The sequence below is a fragment of the Acomys russatus genome, chromosome 19 (assembly GCF_903995435.1).
Source record: "Acomys russatus chromosome 19, mAcoRus1.1, whole genome shotgun sequence".
Lineage (NCBI taxonomy): Eukaryota > Metazoa > Chordata > Mammalia > Rodentia > Muridae > Acomys > Acomys russatus.
The window spans coordinates 34235317-34254824 of NC_067155.1; the positions used below are offsets into that span (position 1 = coordinate 34235317).

The 19508-nt window shown below is 48.0% G+C and overlaps 1 protein-coding gene across 1 annotated transcript in view; it reads right to left on the reverse strand.

The window, feature by feature from the left end:
• Wipi2 (WD repeat domain, phosphoinositide interacting 2) overlaps positions 1-18959 on the reverse strand; it is a 32413-nt gene extending 13454 nt beyond the window's left edge. Inside the window, exons 1-2 of the mRNA XM_051161115.1 lie at positions 18671-18959; positions 8668-8750 (exon numbers count right to left, since the gene is read on the reverse strand). Of these exons, the coding sequence (XP_051017072.1) occupies positions 8668-8750; positions 18671-18744 (157 nt within the window). The 5' untranslated portion in view covers positions 18745-18959. The remainder of the gene's footprint in view (positions 1-8667; positions 8751-18670) is intronic.
• Between the last annotated feature and the right edge of the window lie 549 nt (positions 18960-19508).

The window sequence follows — 19508 nt, forward strand, 5'->3', positions numbered from 1 at the left end:
CAGATCACAAATAAAGACTAGCACCAGCATGTGCTCGGGTGGTGAAAAGCATGCACAAAACACTGGGCCGACTTCCAGTAACACTAACTGGGCAAGGTGTACATAATCACATCACTCAGGATGTAGAAAGAGGATCAGTTAACAGTTACTAGGTGTGGGACACATGCCTTTAATCTCCGCATCCAGAAGGCATAGGCAGGTTGAATCTCTTGTGACTTTGAGGCTAGCCTGGCTAGCCAAGGCCACATAGTGAGACTGGTCTTTTTTAGGGAAGGGGGGGAAAGGAGGAGCCTGGGCTGGAGAGGTATCTGAACAGTGAAAAGCCTCTTGTAGAGTTTAGTTCCCAGCATACACCAGGTGGCTAACAAACTGCTCCAGGGGATCTGATGCCCTCCTCTGACCTGAGGGCACCTACATTCCTGTGAATGCAAACACATCCTTAATTTAAAACAGTAAATATAAATTGTTAAAATGAAATGCTTGCTCCCAAAGCATGAGAAGCTGATCCCCAGCAGCCATGTACAAAGCAGGCATGGTAGTGTGCCGGGCTGCAGCTCACTAGCTAACTGGACTGTTAACCAGACTGTCAAGCTAGTCATTACATGAACCCCACCCTCCCAACACACACATGTTTTTAAAATGCCACCTGTAGTGGCACCGGAAACAGGAGGATCTCTGTAAATTTGAGGGCACACTGGTATACACAGTGAGTTCAAGGCAGCCGGCCAGGACTAGCTGCCTGTGTAGAACCTGTCCCCAATATCCTTAAAGATGCAGAAAGGACTGACTGGATTACAGTTTTGGGCACACTATGGGAAAGCACAGCCTGCATAAAGCTGATTGTGTATGCATGCATGCATGCATGTGTGCAGCGACACATGTATTCATGGCATGCATGGGGAGGTCAGAGAACAGTTTCAAGTTCTGGTCACCTCAAATCCTCCAGCTTGGGGATACAGGTCCTTTCCCTGTGTTCTGGGGATTAGAATTCAGGTTCCCAGGGTTGGAAGGCAAATACTTTACCAGCAACTTGGTCATCTCCATAATGTAAACTGATCTGTTCAGAACACGCTGCATAAATCCACTGGCCCTTTAACTTGAACCATGGGTAAGATAGTCTTAATACTTTCTACATGCAGATGTGTGTCGCCCTTCACAGATTCTGAATCTGAGGAGCTGTCCCCAGCTCCACAGGCAGAATGGTGGGGAACCCTTGTCTGCACACATTGCTAGTGAGGACTCACAGGGAAAGGAAGGAGAGGGAGCGGGAAGGACCTGCGCATACTCCTTGTGCTGAAGCAGAGGCTGTGCGGGCTGGCGCTGCAGTAACAGCAACCCTTGTGTGCTCACCCAACCTGCACTTTAGCAGACAAAGGCTCACCGAAGGGCCAGGACTGTGCCATTTAATAATGTCAGGAGCAACGAAATCCAAGAAAAATAAGTTTAATCTGTGGGAAACCTCACCACTTCTTACTGAACAGGAGGGAAAATCCCAGCCAGGTCCAGAAGCCAGTAGGCAGAAAGTCATCTTGGGGAGGAGCTGGGCGCTCCTTGCTGTGAGCACCAAACCTGCTTTGGAGCATGGGTCATCACTGGCTTTGAGGGCAGGGCAGAAGCGGGATGTTTCCTAAGTGCAAGCGCAGCACGTTAGAACAGAGACAGTAGCAGGGCCCAGGGCATCACAGCCAGGAGATCAGACCCAGTCAACTGGAACAAAATTACACCAATGCTATAGAGGCCAAAACCAAAAACAAATACAGAACACAGTGTGGACTTGGAGTGGTGCTCACAACTAGTAGGTACTTTGGAGGCTGAGGTAGGCAGACACCAACAAGTTTGACGCTAGTCATAACTACACAGTGAAACTGTATTTTTTGTTGTTGTTGTTGTTTGTTTGTTTGTTTGTATTTTTGAGACAGGGTTTCTCTGTGTAGCCTTGGCTGTCCTGGACTCGCTTGGTAGACCAGGCTGGCCTCGAACTCACAGCAATTCGCCTGCCTCTGTCTCCCAAGTGCTGGGATTAAAGGCGTGCGCCACCACGTCCGGCTTGTTTGTTTTGTTTTTTTAAAGAAAGCAGCACTGGGTGTGGTGGCATTCACCCATAACCCCAGCACTTGGGGAGGCAGAAGGAGGATCTTCTGTGAGTTCCATACCAGCCTGGTTTACACAGCCAGTCCAAGACAGCCAAGGCTACACAGAGAAACCCTGTCTCTCTCTCTCTCTCTCACACACACACACACACACACAATGGCCAGGCAGTGGTGGTGCACGCCAAAATACCAGCACTTGGGAGGCAGAGGCAGGCGGATGGCTGTGAGTTCGAGGCCAGCCTGGTCTACAAAGCGAGTCCAGGGCAGCCAAGGCTACACAGAGAAACCTTGTCTCGAAAAACCAAAAAGAAAAAGAAAAGAAAGCAACCAAACACCCCCCCTCACCAAACCAGGATCAGAAAAGTTCTGGATAGGCAGCAGGTGTGTGTGTGTGTGTGTGTGTGTGTGTGTGTGAGATGTGCACTTTTATCCTAGCATAGGCAGAAGAAGCAGGCAGATCTCTGAATTACAGACCAGCCAGGTGGAAAAGAAAGGACATATAGTAACAGGAAGAAAAATCACTGTTGGAAAATCTCTCTTGGCTGGGCATGGTGGTACACATCTTTAACCTCAGCGGGTGTGAGTTGGCCAGCACGGCTTACACAGTGAGCTCTAGGACTCCTACATCTCCACACCAGCGCGTGCACATCAATGTGTAGAACAGCACTATTCACACTAGCCAAGAAGTGCAAACAGCTCACGTGTGCACAGATGAGTAGATGAACCTAACAGGAAAGCTGGACAGTATAGCAATAATACAAAGGAAGGCCTAACACATGGGCGTGCAGAGACAAGCTGTAAAAACACTGCACACATGACAAAGGCAGCTGTGCTCCATTGCATATATCTGCAAAGCCCAGACAGCAAATCTATGGATGCAGAGAGGAGATGAGCGGCTGGCTGGGTGGTGGGAGGGAATGGGGAGTGACTGCCAGTGGACACCCGCTTTAAGAGATGATACATCTGAGAATCTCAGGCTGGTCGGCTGCTCAACCTAGCACGTGTACCACACATCACTCAGCTGAATGCTTTAAATAGATTTACAGGCCGTAAAGAGATTCCACTATATCCCAAAGAGGCTGGATCTTGTTTGTTTTGAATCACAGGAAACCCCATCTTAGGTAGCCTAGTGTAGACATAGGAGCTCGAGCTGATATAGTAAGACCTGATACAAGAAGTTACTGACACCGAGTGGTAGGGGACTCTCAGTACAAGTCATGCCACCTGGGGAATACAGACCATGGGGACAAGACAGAAACTAAGTACAAGCAGACTCTCGAGGGACTTCAGTCTTTCAATCCAAGGCGATGGGCATCAGTTGGGGTTGGGGATGTCTCTTTAGCCGCTAAAGACATCTGACTGCTACTGTGTTTTCTGGGGCTGCTTTTATCTGACTTCCACAGGGGCCAGTAACCATGAAATAGATTAAGACCTCTGCAAGTGACAAGGGAGCCTCTTCCTGTCTCTGACTGGCCAGGAAGAACTGGCTCTGTGTGCATGCCTGTGAGCTGGGCAGGCCAAACAAAGAGTTGTTGACAGTTTTTCTTCTCTGTTGGTTTCCCACTGAACCTGGTGCTCATAGTGGCAAGACTGGCTGGCCAGCTAGCTCCCAGGATCCACCTGCCTGACCCCCTCCCCCTGGCACCATAGCTGCCTTCACATGGCTATTGGGGGTGTGCAGCAAGTGCTTCATCCCTGAGCCCTCTCTGCAGCCCCTTGTTATAAACATTAAGCATCTCGGCACCACCTGTGAGCTCCACACTCAGTACAGCCCCTTTCCGCTTCATCCTGAGAAACAATGGTAAACAGGCTGATGAGGGAAAGACACAAGTAACAAGGCTATGTCCTTAAGGAGGCACACCAGTGCAAGAGTGCACCCAGGCTGACGCAGAGAAAACTTTAAACACAAACTTCAGTGACCTCAAGTAGCAAGGAAGCAGTTTCCAGGTGGCCTCAGGCACAATGCTGTCCACCTTCTCAAGACTGTCTGTCTAAAAGTCTACCTTGGGAAAGGAGTTACTTGGCTAAGTAAATGCTGCTTTGCTTCTGTGGCACACGTGGGTAGCTGGCAACAATGATGCTCCTCAAGTGAAAAGAGCAGAGACATTAAGTAAGTAATGGGCCATATTTCTACACAAGCCTGTGCACGCCTGAGCCCTCCCAGGGTGAGAAGCACAATGAGGCAGAAGTGACTCCACTACTGTAGAATCTCACAAATTATTATTGTGACAGGCACATGGCCTGTCAAATGGGACACAGGTGCCCATAAGGTGCTGTGTCCGGGGAAGGCTCCCTCAACCAGCGAGGTTGCAGACACTGCTGAGCCACAGATGGGCTCCCTTTGTAAACTTTCAGAAGTGCATGTTTTCTGAGGAGCACTACTATCTCCACTCTCAGGCTTCTGATCCTGGGTGGCATCTGGAGAAGCTCTGACATTTTACAAAAATCTTTTATGTATTTTACTTAATAGTGGACAGTGCTGTTGCAGTGACATTTAAGAAAAGAAAGCCATATCCCACAACTAGACACTTTTAACAGTGCACTGTGAACGTTCCAACAATGAGACATGTGCCCACAGAGAAGGCAGGAGAGAACACAGGGGCAGAAACAACAGGCAGAAGACCCAAGGTCTGAAATCATCTGTGGCTCAGTGGGTAAGGTTCCATCCCCAGATCTGCATCAAACATGAAGTTCAAGGTCATCTCAGCACTGAATTTGAGGCCAGCCTGGTCTACATTAAGAATCTAAATCCAGCCGAGGGGAGTGGCACACGTCTTTAATCCCAGCACTTGGGAAGCAGAAGCAGGGGAATCGCTGAAAGTTCAAGGCCAGCCTGGTCTACAAAGTGAGTCTAGGACAGTCAAGGCTACACAGAGAAACCCTGTCTCGAAACACCTACAGCCAAGTCTGTACAGAAAAACCCTGTCTCAAAAACACCCAAAAATCAAAAACAAAAAAAAAAAAAAAAAAAAAAAAAACCACACCGCCAGGCAGTGGTGGTGCAGGTCTTTAATCCCAGCACTCAGGAGGAGAGGCAGGCGGATCACTGTTAGTTCGAGGCCAGCCTGGTCTATAAAATGAGTCTAGGACAGCCAAGGCTACACAGAGAAACCCTGTCTCAAAAAACAAAAAAAAAAAAAAATAAACCAAACCACCCCACAAAAACAAAAAACAAACAAAAAAGAACCTGTATCCAAGGGGTTCTGTACATAAAGTCTAAAATGGCAACAGCGGGGCTGGAGAGATGGCTTGCTCAGTAATTAAAAGCAATGGTTCAATGCCCAATACCCACATGGCAGCTCACAGCTGTATCTCCAGTTCCAGAGGACTGGACTCCCTCACACATGCAGGCAAAAGACCAATGTACATAAAGTAAAAATAAACAAATTGCTTTTATTTGTTGTTCGCTTTCAAGAAGAGGGAGCAGTGGCCTGGCCTGCTCTCCAGGACCTGCCTTGGCCCATTCTTTTGATAAGGCAACAGGGGCTGGCCACGGACTACTAGTTCAGTTGAGGATAGGTTTTTGGGATCAGGGATTTTTGGAGTGTTGGTGAACAGAACTAAGGCAAAGCGACACACAGACAGGTCTTTATCTAAGTGGAAGTGAAGTAGAACTACTTGGCCACAGACAGTCCCTGGCTGCAGTCCTGGGCCAGGGTCTCATAGCAACCACTGTTACCTTTGAGGAGTGAAATGCAGTTAGAATTTAGAGAGAAACAGAAAATAGTTCTCAGCAATGAGTTTTGAAACTGCAGTTTCTGCTGGCAGGAGTTCTCCCCTTTTGGGGGGCTTTAGTTCTTAGGCCTGTGTAGTGCTGTCACACAGACTCCACTGGAGGGGGTGACAGGGGCTGATAGCAAAGGTGTGGCTATGATGGACTGCTACAAGTCAAGAGGACAGACCTGAGAGTAAGTCTTCACTCCAGCCAGGTGCAGTGGAGGGGAGGCAGAGGCAGGTGGATTGCTTTGAGTCCAGGACAGCCTGGTCTACAAACAGAGTCCAGAATAGGCAAGGTACACAGAGAAATCATGTTTGAAAAATCAAGGAAAAAAAAAATCTTCACTCTACTTGCGGAAGAGCACTAGGCAACCTTGACACTCACTCAGTGGTAAACTGGTTTTCCCAGGAGTCACCTGCTCCTATGTGAGAGCAGAAGTAGATAGCTTCTGGGTGGAGGATCACCTCAAATGAGGCGGCCAGATGCGCAGCAGGTGAAGGATGGCACTTGCTGCACAAACCTAGAGATCTGTGCTCAACCTTCACAAACACAAAAAGGTGGCAGGACTGAAGAGATTCCAAGACCTCCCACACCTGTCCTGGCATATGAATACTTGAACATGTATATGCATACACAAATCATAAAAAAATAAAGTTAAAAGTATTAACTAGAATGCTCTTTGTCTGCTGCAGCATGCTTTTAAGAATCAAAGTTCAGTTGGGTATGGTGGTGCACACGTGTAATCCCAGCACATGGAAGGCAGAGTCTAGGACAGCCAAGGCTACACAGAGAAACCCTGTCTTGAAAAACTGAAACAATCCTCCCCCCCCCAAAAAAAAAAAAAAAAAAAAAGAAAAAGAAAAAAGAAAACAACAACAACAACAACAAAAGCAAAGTTCAAGCTGGGTGTGGTGGCACATACCCTTAATCCCAGCACTCCTGAGGCTTCAGAAGCAGGTGGATCTTTGTTAGTTCCAGGCCAACCATAGCTACACAGTGAGACCCTGTAAGCGAATAAAACTTTAAACTGGCAGGCATATTGGCACATGTTTTTATCCTAGCAGTTGGGAGGCAGAAGCAAGGGATCTGAGTTTGAGGCCAACCTGGTCTACAGATCAAGTTCCAGAACAACCAGGGATACACAGAGAAACCCTGTCTCAAAAACCAAAAAGGGGAAGGGGGAACCACAAAGAATCAAAGTTCACTAAGGGGAGACAGAAACGGTAGGCTACCTTCCCACACTTACAAAATCAAAATGCTACTATGACGTCACACTGTGTTCCCACTAAAAGCCAGCCAGGAAGTTCAGGCAGAGGGAAATGGATGGGTTCTGGCACTCCTCTGCGCTCTACACAGAGCCTCCCAGAAAAGGGAGACCCATGATTCCCACACAGCCGCCGACAGTGACGCCACAACCTTAGAGCAAAGGCGAGGCACATTCTCTGGAGACTTGATCACAAGTTTGGTCACTGGTAAAAGCTAAGGGAGCCTCTCCCTGAGGTGGGCAATTCTTCTGCAGGAGACCTTCTTCAGGCCTCAGGAGTGCTTACCCATACCTGGTGTCAGTAACCACTGGGTGCTGTCTGTCTTAGTCCCCAGCTGCCAGTCAGTGAGGCTAGAGGACACTGAGAGACCAGGAAGTAGGTGAGCTATGAGGATAGAAAAGGAGCCATGTGTAGGAGTGGCGTCAGGACACAGGCATGTGGGGCCTAACCCAGGGGCTACTCTCTCCCACTGGGTAACCACTTTTGAGGCAGTAATAACCAAAGTGACACCCAAAGGTCTGTCATATACTCTCCTCCTGGTTAGCTGTGGCTTAGGAAGCTCACTTTTAGTGGCCACAGAAACAAGCTCACTTATACAACTTTCAACCCTGACATGCCCAGTACTCAGGAGCCTGAGGCAGGAGACTCAGGAACCGGACGGTGGGTCAGGGGCTGCCAGGGCAGGAGGAACTAGGGAGGCAGGTTGTCAACCTCAAGGGATTTTATTTATGTATTCTTTACTATTAGTTTGCCTTTTATTTATTTTTAATTAATTAATTAATTTATTTATTTATTTTCTGAGACAGGGTTTCTCTGTGTAGTTTGCCCTTTTATTTTTTATTTTTTTAGTTTGCCCTTTTAAAGACAGGGTCTCACTCTGTACCCAGGCTGACAGAGAATCCAAGTACTGGGATCACAGAAAGGCCACTGTGCCTGACTTCAACCTCAGGGTCTTTCTAGACCAGTAGTTGTTAAGCTGTGGGTTGCAAGCCCTTTGGGAGGCAAACAACTTTTTCACAGGGTTGCCCAAGACCATAGGAAAACATTCATAACGTAGCAAAATTAGTTTTGAAGCAGCAACAAAAATGTTATGGTTGGGGTCACCATAGCATGAGAACTATGCAGAGGATCACAGCATCAGGAAGGCTGAGAACCACGGCCCTAGGGTAAGAAGGGCTGTATCAGGTCATGGTGGATACAAGTAAAACTGCAGAAAGCTGACGAGGAAAGATGAACAGTAATGTTCTGGCTGCAGCATGTGACCAAGGGCTGCATCTCCCAGCTGAACATCAACTTAAAATGATCTCACCTTAACAATGGCTAAGAGGGAGGGCAGGCAGAATGACAGACTATGTATGGCAAGATCCAGGCGCTGAAAGCCCCTAAACACAACCTTTCAAATATCCAGAGATCTACGACACCCAGACGGTCAGTCCTTAGTTGTGGCTTCCTGGGGTGGCTAGGGTGGAAGAGGACTGGCCCAAGGCTGTGTTGACTTGAACTGCCCAGTGTTGGAGTAGAAGACTGCATTCCAATTCCAGACCAACAGGTCTACTTTATTTAATAACAAGGGGAAAATAAAGCAAGCACTTACTGCATTCATAGATCTGTTCCAGCTTATCCACAGAAGAAAGGGAGAAAAACTTATACCCGGTCTTACTACCAACAGCTAGGGACCTGCAAAAAAGCCAAATTCAGAAGTAAGAGCTGATGCTCATAGCCAGCGATCATGCATAAACCAATGCCCACCTTACCCACATGTAACCAGGGTTTCTACCAGTAAGCATCAGCACATTCAGAGTCAGCTTGTGGGTCTGTATCAAGGATTTAGCAGAGGATGCTATAGGACAGAATTTTGTAAAGCATATAGCATAGTCACCATAGTTAACAGGGTGCTGGGACGTGGTATCACCAAGCATATTAGGTGACAGTTGGTGTGCGTGCGTATGCAAGCAAGCACATGCCACAGCACACAAGTGAAGGTCAGGAGACAAGCTCAGGTGTTGGACCTCCCCTTTCACCTTTTTTGAGACAGGGGTCTCAACATAGCTGCCTGGCCTGCCAGCATCTGCATTCTCCTGTGTGGCCTCCCTCCCGACCTTAGGAAGACGAGGTTACAGGTGTGCAGCACCATGCCTGGCTGACACGTGTTCTTGGGATCTGAACTTTCCTTTCCACTTGTATAGACTATGCTTTTTACCCTGAGTCATCTTCCCAGCCCAATAGTCACTCATTTCACGTATATGTGTATGCAGGTACTCAGCTATAGACCTTAAATATATTCAAGTTTGTCAGTTACTCCTCAATAAAGCATGGGAAGACTAAAAAATAATAAAAACAGGGGCTGGAGACTCAGAGGTTAAGAGCTCTGGCTGCTCTTCTAAAGGTCCTGAGTTCAATTCCCAGCAACCACATGGTGGTTCACAACCATCTGTGTCCTCTTGTGGATCTGGTGCCCTCTTCTGGCATGCAGGTGTACATGCAGGCAGAATACTGTATACATTAACTTGAGACAGGGTTTCTCTGTGTAGCCCTGGCTGTCCTGGACTCACTTTGTAGACTAGGCTGGTCTGGAGCTCACAGAGATCTGCCTGCCTCTGCCTCCCGAGTGCTGGGAACTAAGGAGCTATTTAGACCCTGGTCTCGGAAGCCTATCTTTGTTGCCTTAGTCCATTGATTTTCAAGCTGTGGGTCTTGACTTCTTTGGGCGATTGCATGTCAGATATCAACGTTACGATTTTTTTTTTTTTTTTTGAGACAGGGTTTCTCTGTGTAGCCTTGACTGTCCTGGACTAATTTTGTAGACTAGGCTGGCCTCAAACTCACAGTGATCCACCTGCCTCTGCCTCCCGAGTGCTGGGATTAAAGGCGTGTACCACTACCGCCCAGCTCACGTCACGATTCTTAAGTAGCAAACTTACAGTTATTAAGTAGTAACAAAAACAATTTTATTACGGTTGCGGGTCACCAGAACATGAGGAACCTTATCAAAGGGTTCCAGCATTAGGAAAATTGAGAACCACTGCCCTAGATGGAGAAGGGAGGGGTTCTTTTCAATGGCTTATGGTTTTTTTTTTTTTAAGATTTATTTATTCATTATTATGTATACAGTGCTCTGCCTACATGTATACCGATAGGCCAGAAGAGGGCATCGGATCATATTATAGATGGTTGTGAGCCACCATGTGGTTGCTGGGAATTGAACTCAGGACCTCTGGAAGAGCAGGTGGCGCTCTTAACCACTGAGCCATCTCTCCAGCCCTTGATGGCTTATGTTTGAGAGGCTGTGTTCACCAACTCCTAGCTCTGGCTAAAGTTTGGAGTACAGAAGCTTGGTGACACCAAATGAATAGATTCCTGATCAGAAACTTCCATCTCCAGAATGCAACAGACTGAAGGAGCAAGAGCAAATAGCACACACAGCCTCTCCCAGCACAAAGGATGGTCAGCGAGAAGAGGAAGGGAGGAGTCATAGAAGGTTCAGACACCAGGGCTGTGTTTTTTTTTGTTTTTGTGTTTGTTTTGTTTTTGTTTTGGGAGACAGAGTTTCTCTGTATAACTGGCTGTCCTAGACTAACTCTGTAGACCAGGCTGGCCTCAAACTCAGAGATCCACCTGCCTCTGCTTCCTGAGTGCTGGAATCACTGGCGTGCGCCACCACGCCTGGCTGGTTTTGGTTTTAAAGCCTGGGAGAACAGGAAAACCAATGGGCAGACCAAAGGACTTCCACCCAAACTGGTTTGTACCCGAAGATGACTCCCGAGGCTACTTTTAACAATCAGCTCATCACCTGACATTTCTGGCCCTCCCACAGAGAGGTGGAATACATTTCTAGACCTAGGGATGGTGGCACACACCTGTAATGGCTGCACCTGGGAGGTAGAGACTGTAAGATCAGAACTTCAAGGTCCTCTTTGGCTACATACCAAGTTCACAGGCAGCCTGGGCTACATGAAGCCCTGACTCAAATCACCAAAGGTGAGAAAGGAAAGAAAGCCACACACTCCAGAATAGAGGTTCTGGCCGGGTAGTGGTGGCGCATGCCTTTAATCCCAGCACTCGGGAGGCAGAGGCAGGTGGATTGCTGTGAATTTGAGGCCAGCCTGGTCTACAAAGTGACTCCAGGCAACCAAAGCTACAGAGAAACCCTGTCTCAAAAAACAAAACAGACTGGAGGCTCTGTGAGCACTTTTGAAATCCAAGTTATATGGGCTTGTTTCAGGAGTGTAGAGGACCATAGACTTGCTGGTAGAACTTGTCTTTGCAAGACATCAGTATACTGACTTCTTTGAACCACGTAATCAGGTGTGGAGATCTGCACACAATGTAAGTAGTAACAGGTGGCTGCAGTGGCACACATTTAGTCCCAGCACTCAGGTATCTACCCTGGTGTACATGGCAAGTGCCAGGAGAGCGAGATCTCAATTTTTAAAAACTTTTTAAAACTAATTTATTCATATTACATCTAAATTGTTATTCCATCCCTTGTATCCTCCCGTTCCTCCCTCCCTCCCGCTTTCACCCTATTCCCCTCCCCTATGTCTGTGACTGAGGGGACCCCCCCCTCCACCTCTATATGATCATAGGGTATCAAGTCTCTTCTTGGTAGCCTGTTATCCTTCCTCTGAGTGCCACCGGCCCCATGAAGGTGATGTGGTCAAATATGGAGCACCAGAGTTCATGTGAAAGTCAGTCCCCGCTCTCCACTCAACTATGGAGAATGTCCTGTCCATTGGCTAGATCTGGGTAGAAGTTCAATGTTTACTGCATGCATTGTCCCTGGTTGGTGCCACATTTTGAGCAGAGGCCCTGGGCCCGGAGTAGATCTCAATTTAAAGGAGAGAAAAAAAAAAAAAAAAAAAAAAAAAAAAAAAAAAGCACAATAAAAGCAACAAACAAATAACTCTCTAGAAATTTAAAAATAAAATCCCAGCAGCTAAGAACTTTGGGAAAACTGATGTTCAAGTGTTTTCTAGACAAGTATTCTACTGTAAACAAATTTTACTCTCTTACCTTGACTATTTCTGAATTTAAGAAACAAACAATCCTGGCCCTTGGAAGGTAGAAGCAGAGGTTCAAGGCCAGCCTGGGCTACATAGTAAGTCTCAAAGTAAAAACAAAATGCACAAAATTTATTCTGAGGTTGTGGTCTTAAAGATTTGTATTTATGTGTGTATTTATGTGAGCATCGGCCACATGTGTGGAGGTATCTGCAGGTGGAATTAATAGGCAACTAAGCAGTGGGTCCTTTTAAATAATAGCAAGGCTCTTACATAGACACCATCCCAGCATCCCAAAGAATATGTTCCTGTGTTGTTAAAACCAAAGGACATTCTTTTTATGTTTATTTGAAACAGAATCTCACTAAGTAGAATGAGGCTGGCCTGGAAATTTTAATCCTCCTGCCTCCGTCTTCTTGAATGCTGGGACAGACATGAACCAGTATGCCTGCTTTGGCAATGTGTGTGTGCATGCGCATGCGCATATGCGAGGTATGTGTCCCAATCTGTGTATTCACACTATGTGCAAACAGGAGCCAGGCGAGCCAGAACAAGGTGTTGGATCTCCTGAAACTGGATTAACAGGTGGTCATGAGCCACTATGTGGGAGCTAGGAACCAAATCTGGGTCCTCTGCAAGAGCACTAAGTGCTTTTAACTACTGAGCCATCTCTCCAGCCCCTGACCAAAATAATTCACAAAAATATTTTCTGGAGCTGTTAGCATGTGTGAGGCTCCGGATTCAATCTCCAGCATTTAAAAAAAAAAAAAAAAAGTTGAGTGGTGGTGGTGCACGCCTTTAATATCAGCACTTGGGAAGCAGAGGCAGGCAGATCTCTGAATTCAAGGCCAGCCTGGTCTACAGAGTAAGTTGCAGAATGGCCAAGGTTACACAGAGAAAACCCTGTCTTGAAAAACCAGAATCCTATCCTTATAGCCAGTTGTCAGCTTTTCTTGTCATGACTACCTATCACCACTCTTCTCATTTCTTGTTTGCTTGGAAATCAAAAAAGTAAGTTTAGGGAGGTCCTTGCCTACAAGCATTAAGAGGAGGCTTCCTGGGTTCTCAGCAGTGCTCCCCATGGGCACAAGAATCTTTCTGGTGTTGTAGATACACAGAACTGATTAAGTATTAAATAGCTGGGCTGGAATTTTAATGCCAAAGTCTACCAAACTGATTGTGCCCTCCCATCAGTAACAAACAGAAGAACTTTACCAGGGGAGGGTAAGTAATTAACTGACACTGAAAATAGGCTTGGGTGCAGCATATCAGAGTACCAGGTACGGCTGTGGTGGGCCTTGGGTCTCAAGGTCAGTGTTAACATTTTCATTACAACACCAGGTTCACATACCTCTCTCTGGAAGGTTCTCTGGACACGAAATACAGACATTTACAATAATTTACAATCATGGAAGAGGCATGATCACATAAGGGGTAAGATTTGTTCTATCAGCAATAAATGCTTATGCCTTTTTAAAAAGTCCACAAAGTCCAAGAGATGTAGCTGAGGGGTAGAGCACTTGCCTTGTGCCTTCAATCCCTGGCTGTCCAGTGTTACCCTTATGGACAGGGAGAATACAAACTCCAAAAAGGATAAGCAGCACACTTGGGAAGAGGAGCAGGAGAAGCTGCAGTTCAAGGACAACTGAGGCTGCATAAAAAGATGGTCTCAAAAAATAAAGATGTAAGGGGTGTGACAGTGCCCACCTCTAACTCAGGCACCGGGGAGGCAAATGCAGGAGGCTCTGCGTTTGCTTGGGATGGAGAGATGGCTTGGTGTTTAACAGGCTGTGCTGCTCTTGCAGAGGACCTGAGTTCGATTCATGGCACCCTAACAGCTAACTCACGTACCTGTAACTCCAGCACAAGGGGATGTGGCTGGCCTCTGGCCTTCCAGGCACATATGTGCACTCCTGTCTCATCTTGCCCTACTGCCAGTTAAGCCTGGTGCAACACCTTTTTGCTATTTCATGAGGATATAGGGAAGGAGCTGCCATCTTGAAATAGTATCTCTGTCACTGAATTTAAACATGAGCCAAACACCTAAGAGACAGCCACTTCCACTTCACCATGACAACGTCTAGCAGATCTGCCTTTCAGCTTTCCAGCCATCAGTCTATAAAGGCCTTCCCCTGTCATTACCTTTCCCAGGAAAAGGGCACACTTGATTGTGTGGGTGAGTGGGACAAGACACCACTGTAAACAGGAAGTTGACTGCCCTGTGGCTGCAGTGACCTGACAGGTGCACGATATGCCCTCACTTAGGACCACAGCGTCAGGCCAAGTTCCTGGAGAACCCAGCCCTCTCCTACCTCCAGACCTGCTCCAGAAGTCCCGAGGCCTTTCAGAATATCCAAAGCAGAGCTCTTGCCTTGGCTAGTCTTCTTAGGGTGCTAACAATGCTCTCTAAGGAGGCACCAGAACTGGAAACCAGGCTGTCCTTGAACACATCACACAGGTTCTGTGGGTCACAGGCTGAAGGAACTTGGAAACTACCTTCAACTGACAGGTAAACACAGTGCAGAGAGTACTACCTTCCAGAATATTCCTGGAAATGGAAGCAGCTCAGTGGGAGAAAACAGCTAATATCTTTACAGCCTTTCTAACATGGGTGTGTGTCCCTGTATTCTAGGAAAGGAGGTTGAGAACGGCCACGGCCACCTCTCTGACTTCCCCAAATCCACCAGATTGCAACTAAGACCCCAGTGACCCTATGCCAGTTATTCAGTGGTTAAATTCAAGTCCGAAACACAGGGGGACCAGGACAGGTTGTTCTTCCTGTCTGTCTTTTTTGTTTTGTTTTATTTTTTGAGACAGGGTTTCTCTGTGCAGCCCTGGCTGTCCTGGATTGGCTATGTAGCCCAGGTGGCTTTAAACTCACGGAGATCGACCTGCCTCCACCTCCCGAATACTGGGATTAGAGGTGTGCGTCACTGCTCCTGGCTTTTTTTTTTTTTTTTAAAGACAGAATTTCACTGCGCAGCCTTAGCTGTCCTGGGACTTGCTCTGTAGACCAGGCTGGCCTTGAACTCAGAGATCCTTCTACCTCTGCCTTCCAAGTACTGGGTTGTCCTGCCCTTTTCATGGCTTTCCTTTAAAAAAAAAAAAAAAAAGAGCAGATCACACATAGTCACTTTTAGAGTAAGAATCACGAAAAGCAGAAAAACCTCATGATATATGAAATCATATTACTAGTACCAGGAGAAAGAGACTAATGAAGTTTGAAGTACAATAAGTGTTTGAGTGTTTAAAAGACGCACTGAAATTACTACAGAACGGACAGGTGTGCCCTTAATGTACAGTCGTCCCCATATATCCCTGAGCACAGTAAATGGGATTCCACACAAAGTTCTACACCTTGCTCAAAGCTTGAAAAAAGCTGTATGTGGTAGTGTTTAAAGCATTTCTGCACAGGTGCATGTGGATGTACATTTGTGTGCGTATGTGTGTGTGTGCGGGCACGTGCGCTCATGGAGGCTACAGACCAGGATAGGCATCTTCTGCTGCATTATATTTCATTACTATTTTTTGTGTGTTTGTGTGTGTGCATGTGTGTGTGGTTTTTTGCGACAGGACTTCTCTGTGTAGCCTTGACTGTCCTAGACTTGCTTTGTAGACCAGGCTGGCCTCGAACTCACAGCAATCTACCTGCCTCTGCCTCCCAAGTGCTGGGATTAAAGATGTGCGCCACCACACCTGGCTACCCTCTTCTTTTTTGTTTTTTGTTTTGAGACAAGGTCTCTTACTGAACTCTTTGGCTAGACCGACTGGCCAGTGGGCTCTGAGGATGGCCAACCTACCTCTGTTCCTGCACCTACACAGGTCCTAGGTTTACAGAAGCTCTCTAACCCTGGCCTGACTTTTACATGGGTGCTGAGGAGCCAAACTCAAGTCCTCATGCCCTTGCCCCAGGTCCATTTTCCTGCCTTTAGACAGGGTTTTTCTATTCCATCCTAGCTATACTGAACTCAGAGATCTTCCTGCCTCAGCCTCCCTGGGGTCAAAGATATGCAGCACCATACCCAGCCCCTATTCCTCTTTTAAAATAAAGTCTGGCTGGGCTTAACGACACATACCTAAAATTCCAGCACTTGGGAAATAGAGGCAAGAGGAGTTCAAGGCCAGGTGGATTTAAAACAGACAGCCTCAATCCCAGCACTCAGGAGGCAGAGGCAGGTGGATCACTGTGAGTTCCAGGCCAGCCCAGTCTACAAAGGGAGTCCAGGACAGCCAAGGATACATAGAGAGACCCTGTGTCGAACTGGGATTAAAGAATGCATTCGCCTTTAATCCCAGCACTGGGAGGCAGAGGCAGGAGTTAAAGGCCAGCCCAGTCAACAAAGTGAGTCCAGGACACACACACACACACACACACAGAGAGAGAGAGAGAGAGAGAGAGGCGCGCGCGCTGGCAGACAGACAGACACAGGCAGAGGGATCTTGCCTCTAAATAAGTTAATTAGCTGACATAAAGCAAAAGCCTTTCCTTGGGAACGCTCCTATTTCTTCTACCTATAGCCTTTTTATTTTTTAAAGACAAGGTTTCTCTGAGCCCTGGATGTCCTGAAACTCCTTCTGCAGACCAGGCTGTCGTTGAACGCAGAGACAGGTCTGCCTCTGCCTCCCGAGTGCTAGGATTAAAGGCGTGCACCACCACGCCCAGCTTGGTTCACGTGTAGCTTTCAAAATCGTATCACTCCACTGAACCCCAATATAACTCCAACCTAGAATTCCTTCCAACTGTTATGTATTTCTAGGTCTGTTTGGCAAGTCAAAAATGACACATCAAGTCTTGTTTTGAACAATTACAATCATGAACCGTGGGTTCAGGGCTGAGGAGACCCATAAGTAAAACCTTATAATATTAGTATTTCTTATTGGTCCCCAAATCCTGAGCCAAATTGCTACTGGTTGGGAATGCTTTCCTCCCACCTGGAGGGCGCCTGCACATTCACTAACAAACCGCAACAGGTTGTCCCCACAGCTTTTGCCGGGCTGGTTTTAGGGAACATACAACAGACTATTTAGCAGCCCGAATGTGTGTGTGTGTGTTTTGTTTCCCAAGTGGGTGCACATAATGGCAGTGTGCATACACTTGTGTAGAGGCCAGTGGTTGATGTCAGGTGTCTTCCTCTACTGCTCATTTTATATACCAAAATAGGGTCTCTCCCAGAGCTCACTGACTCTGCTAATCTAACTAGCCAGGGATCTCCTGTCTCTACCTGGAAGTCCTGGGATTATAGACAGCCACCTAGCTTTTATGTGGGCACTGGATCTTGACTCTGGCCCTTGTAGTTGTGAGATAAGTGCTTTATCCACTAAGCCATCTCTCCAGCGCCCTGGTAGCTTCAACTTGTACAGATCCACTATTACTTCTGGACTAGGTGTCTCTGTTTGTTTGTTTTTTGAGACAGGGTTTCTGTGTAGCCTTGGCCGTCCTGGCCTCGAACTCACAGGTCCTGGCCTCGAACTCACAGCGATCCGTCTGCCTCTGCCTCCCGAGTGCTGGGATTAAAAGGTGTGCAGCACCACGCCCGGCCTAGACTTGGTGTCTTTAGAATTCTGTTCTGGAGGTAGAAAAGGCCCAGTGTGGTAGAATGGAAAAGAACGCCAGGAGAGCAGCCCTCCAACTCCTGCCCCATGCCACTATTTAACCAGTTGTAAGATCCTGGCAGGCTCCAGACCTTTCTGGACTTCACTGTCTCATCTGTGGCTGGACCAGGTGATCCACCCCCTTCCAAATCTCTAGAATGTGAGAAGATCCAACGGAGCACCTGTTGCTTACTTCCATACAGAAGCCCGCCACGCTCCAATTTAACTTCTAGTTAAGGAAAAGGAAAAACCTCGGTCTCTACCTTGCTAATGCTATTCTGCCAGCAGCAACCAAGTACTCAGTGTGATGCCAAGTGACCCAGTCCTCCTCCTCTTACATCACTTCCTCTTACTCACTTCCCAAGATGGCTCTTCTCCCTTCCAGTCCCATAACTCATCCCTCGTTCCCCAGAAGCCTCATCTATTACCTATCTCCCAGATATGCCAACGAGGCGGCCTTGAGGAACCAGACTGGGGCCTATGGCAGATCAGTCTGGCACAACAGGGGACCGGCACGAAGGTTCTCTTTCACCCCAAGAATAGCCCACCTTACTCCCCTTAAAAGCACCCAAACCCCTTGAGGACAAAGTCTCTCTAGATCGAAGGCCTGGGTTACTGCCCTTTTGGTTCTTGTTGAAGACAAAGTTACTTGCTAGAAAGAACAGCAGAGAAGAAAGAAGAAAACAGAAAAAAGAAAAGCCATGAAAAGGGCGAGAAGATGCAGAGAAAGGAGGGAGGCGGGCGATGCCCAGGGCGGCCTCAAAACACATTCAGGGTGGCCGGCGCGGACCCGGCGTGCACAGATTCGTCCCAACTTTGCGAAAGCCGAGGTCTGAGGACAGGTGGATGGCAACACCTCGAGTTCCATACCTGCCCCAGCCCAGGAGGCAGCGGCGCTCGAGCGGCCACGCGGGCTCAGCGCCCACCCGACTCCCCGCCCACCTTAGCTACCCCTCAACCTGACACAAGCCTTAACCTCTGACCCGGCCCCGTGCCCGGCCTTACGTGTTATCCTGGTTGAAGTTGGCGAACAGCAGCTGGCCGGCGCCGGCCTCTCCGCTCTGGCTCGCCAGGTTCATGGCTGCGCGCGCGCGCGCGACGGGCTCGGACCCTCTTCGCGGGAGCACGCGCAGCGCAACTCGGGCAGCCCGCTGGGGGCGCGTTACACTCAGGATCTGCGGCCGGTCCGGCTCGCAGCCCCGCTCGCCTCCTCTCGCTGCGCGGGGACCAACCGCCGCCTCATCCCGTCCCCACTCTTGTTTATGCTCCAGAGCCGGGACGGGCTGCGCGCTTGCGCCGTCCCGCCCACTCTCGCGACGCACGGCGCCGTCCGACGCAGGCCCACCGCGAAGGCCCCGCCTCTTCACCTCAGGCTCCGGCTGGGGGTTTCCGGTCGACTGCGCGTGCGTAAAGAAGGTGCGCTGGCGAGCGCGCCTGCGCGTGGCGGAAAGTGGGCGGGTGCTTGCTGTCAGTGATCCCGGGGTTACCTGGCTGTACTTGGGGGGGGTGCTGATCGTGGCTCTGTGGGCCCGTGAGCACCGCTTTGCGTGAAGAGAATGTTCTCTCTCCGTTTTGCACTTGGAAGGCGAGGCTCAGAACTGTAAACAGTTTGCCAAACGTAGGATCTGAGACTGGAAACGAAGTGTCCCCAGGCGGGTCCGGTCACCGACCTGGGGACAGGATCCTTCTTTATTATTATTATTTATTTATTTATTTATTTTTAGTTTAGTTTTTTTTTTTTTTTTCGAGACTGTTTCTTTCTTTTTTCTTCTTCTTCTTTTTTTTTTTTTTGTTTTGTTTTTGTTTTTTTTTTTTCGAGACAGGGTTTCTCTGTGTATCCTTG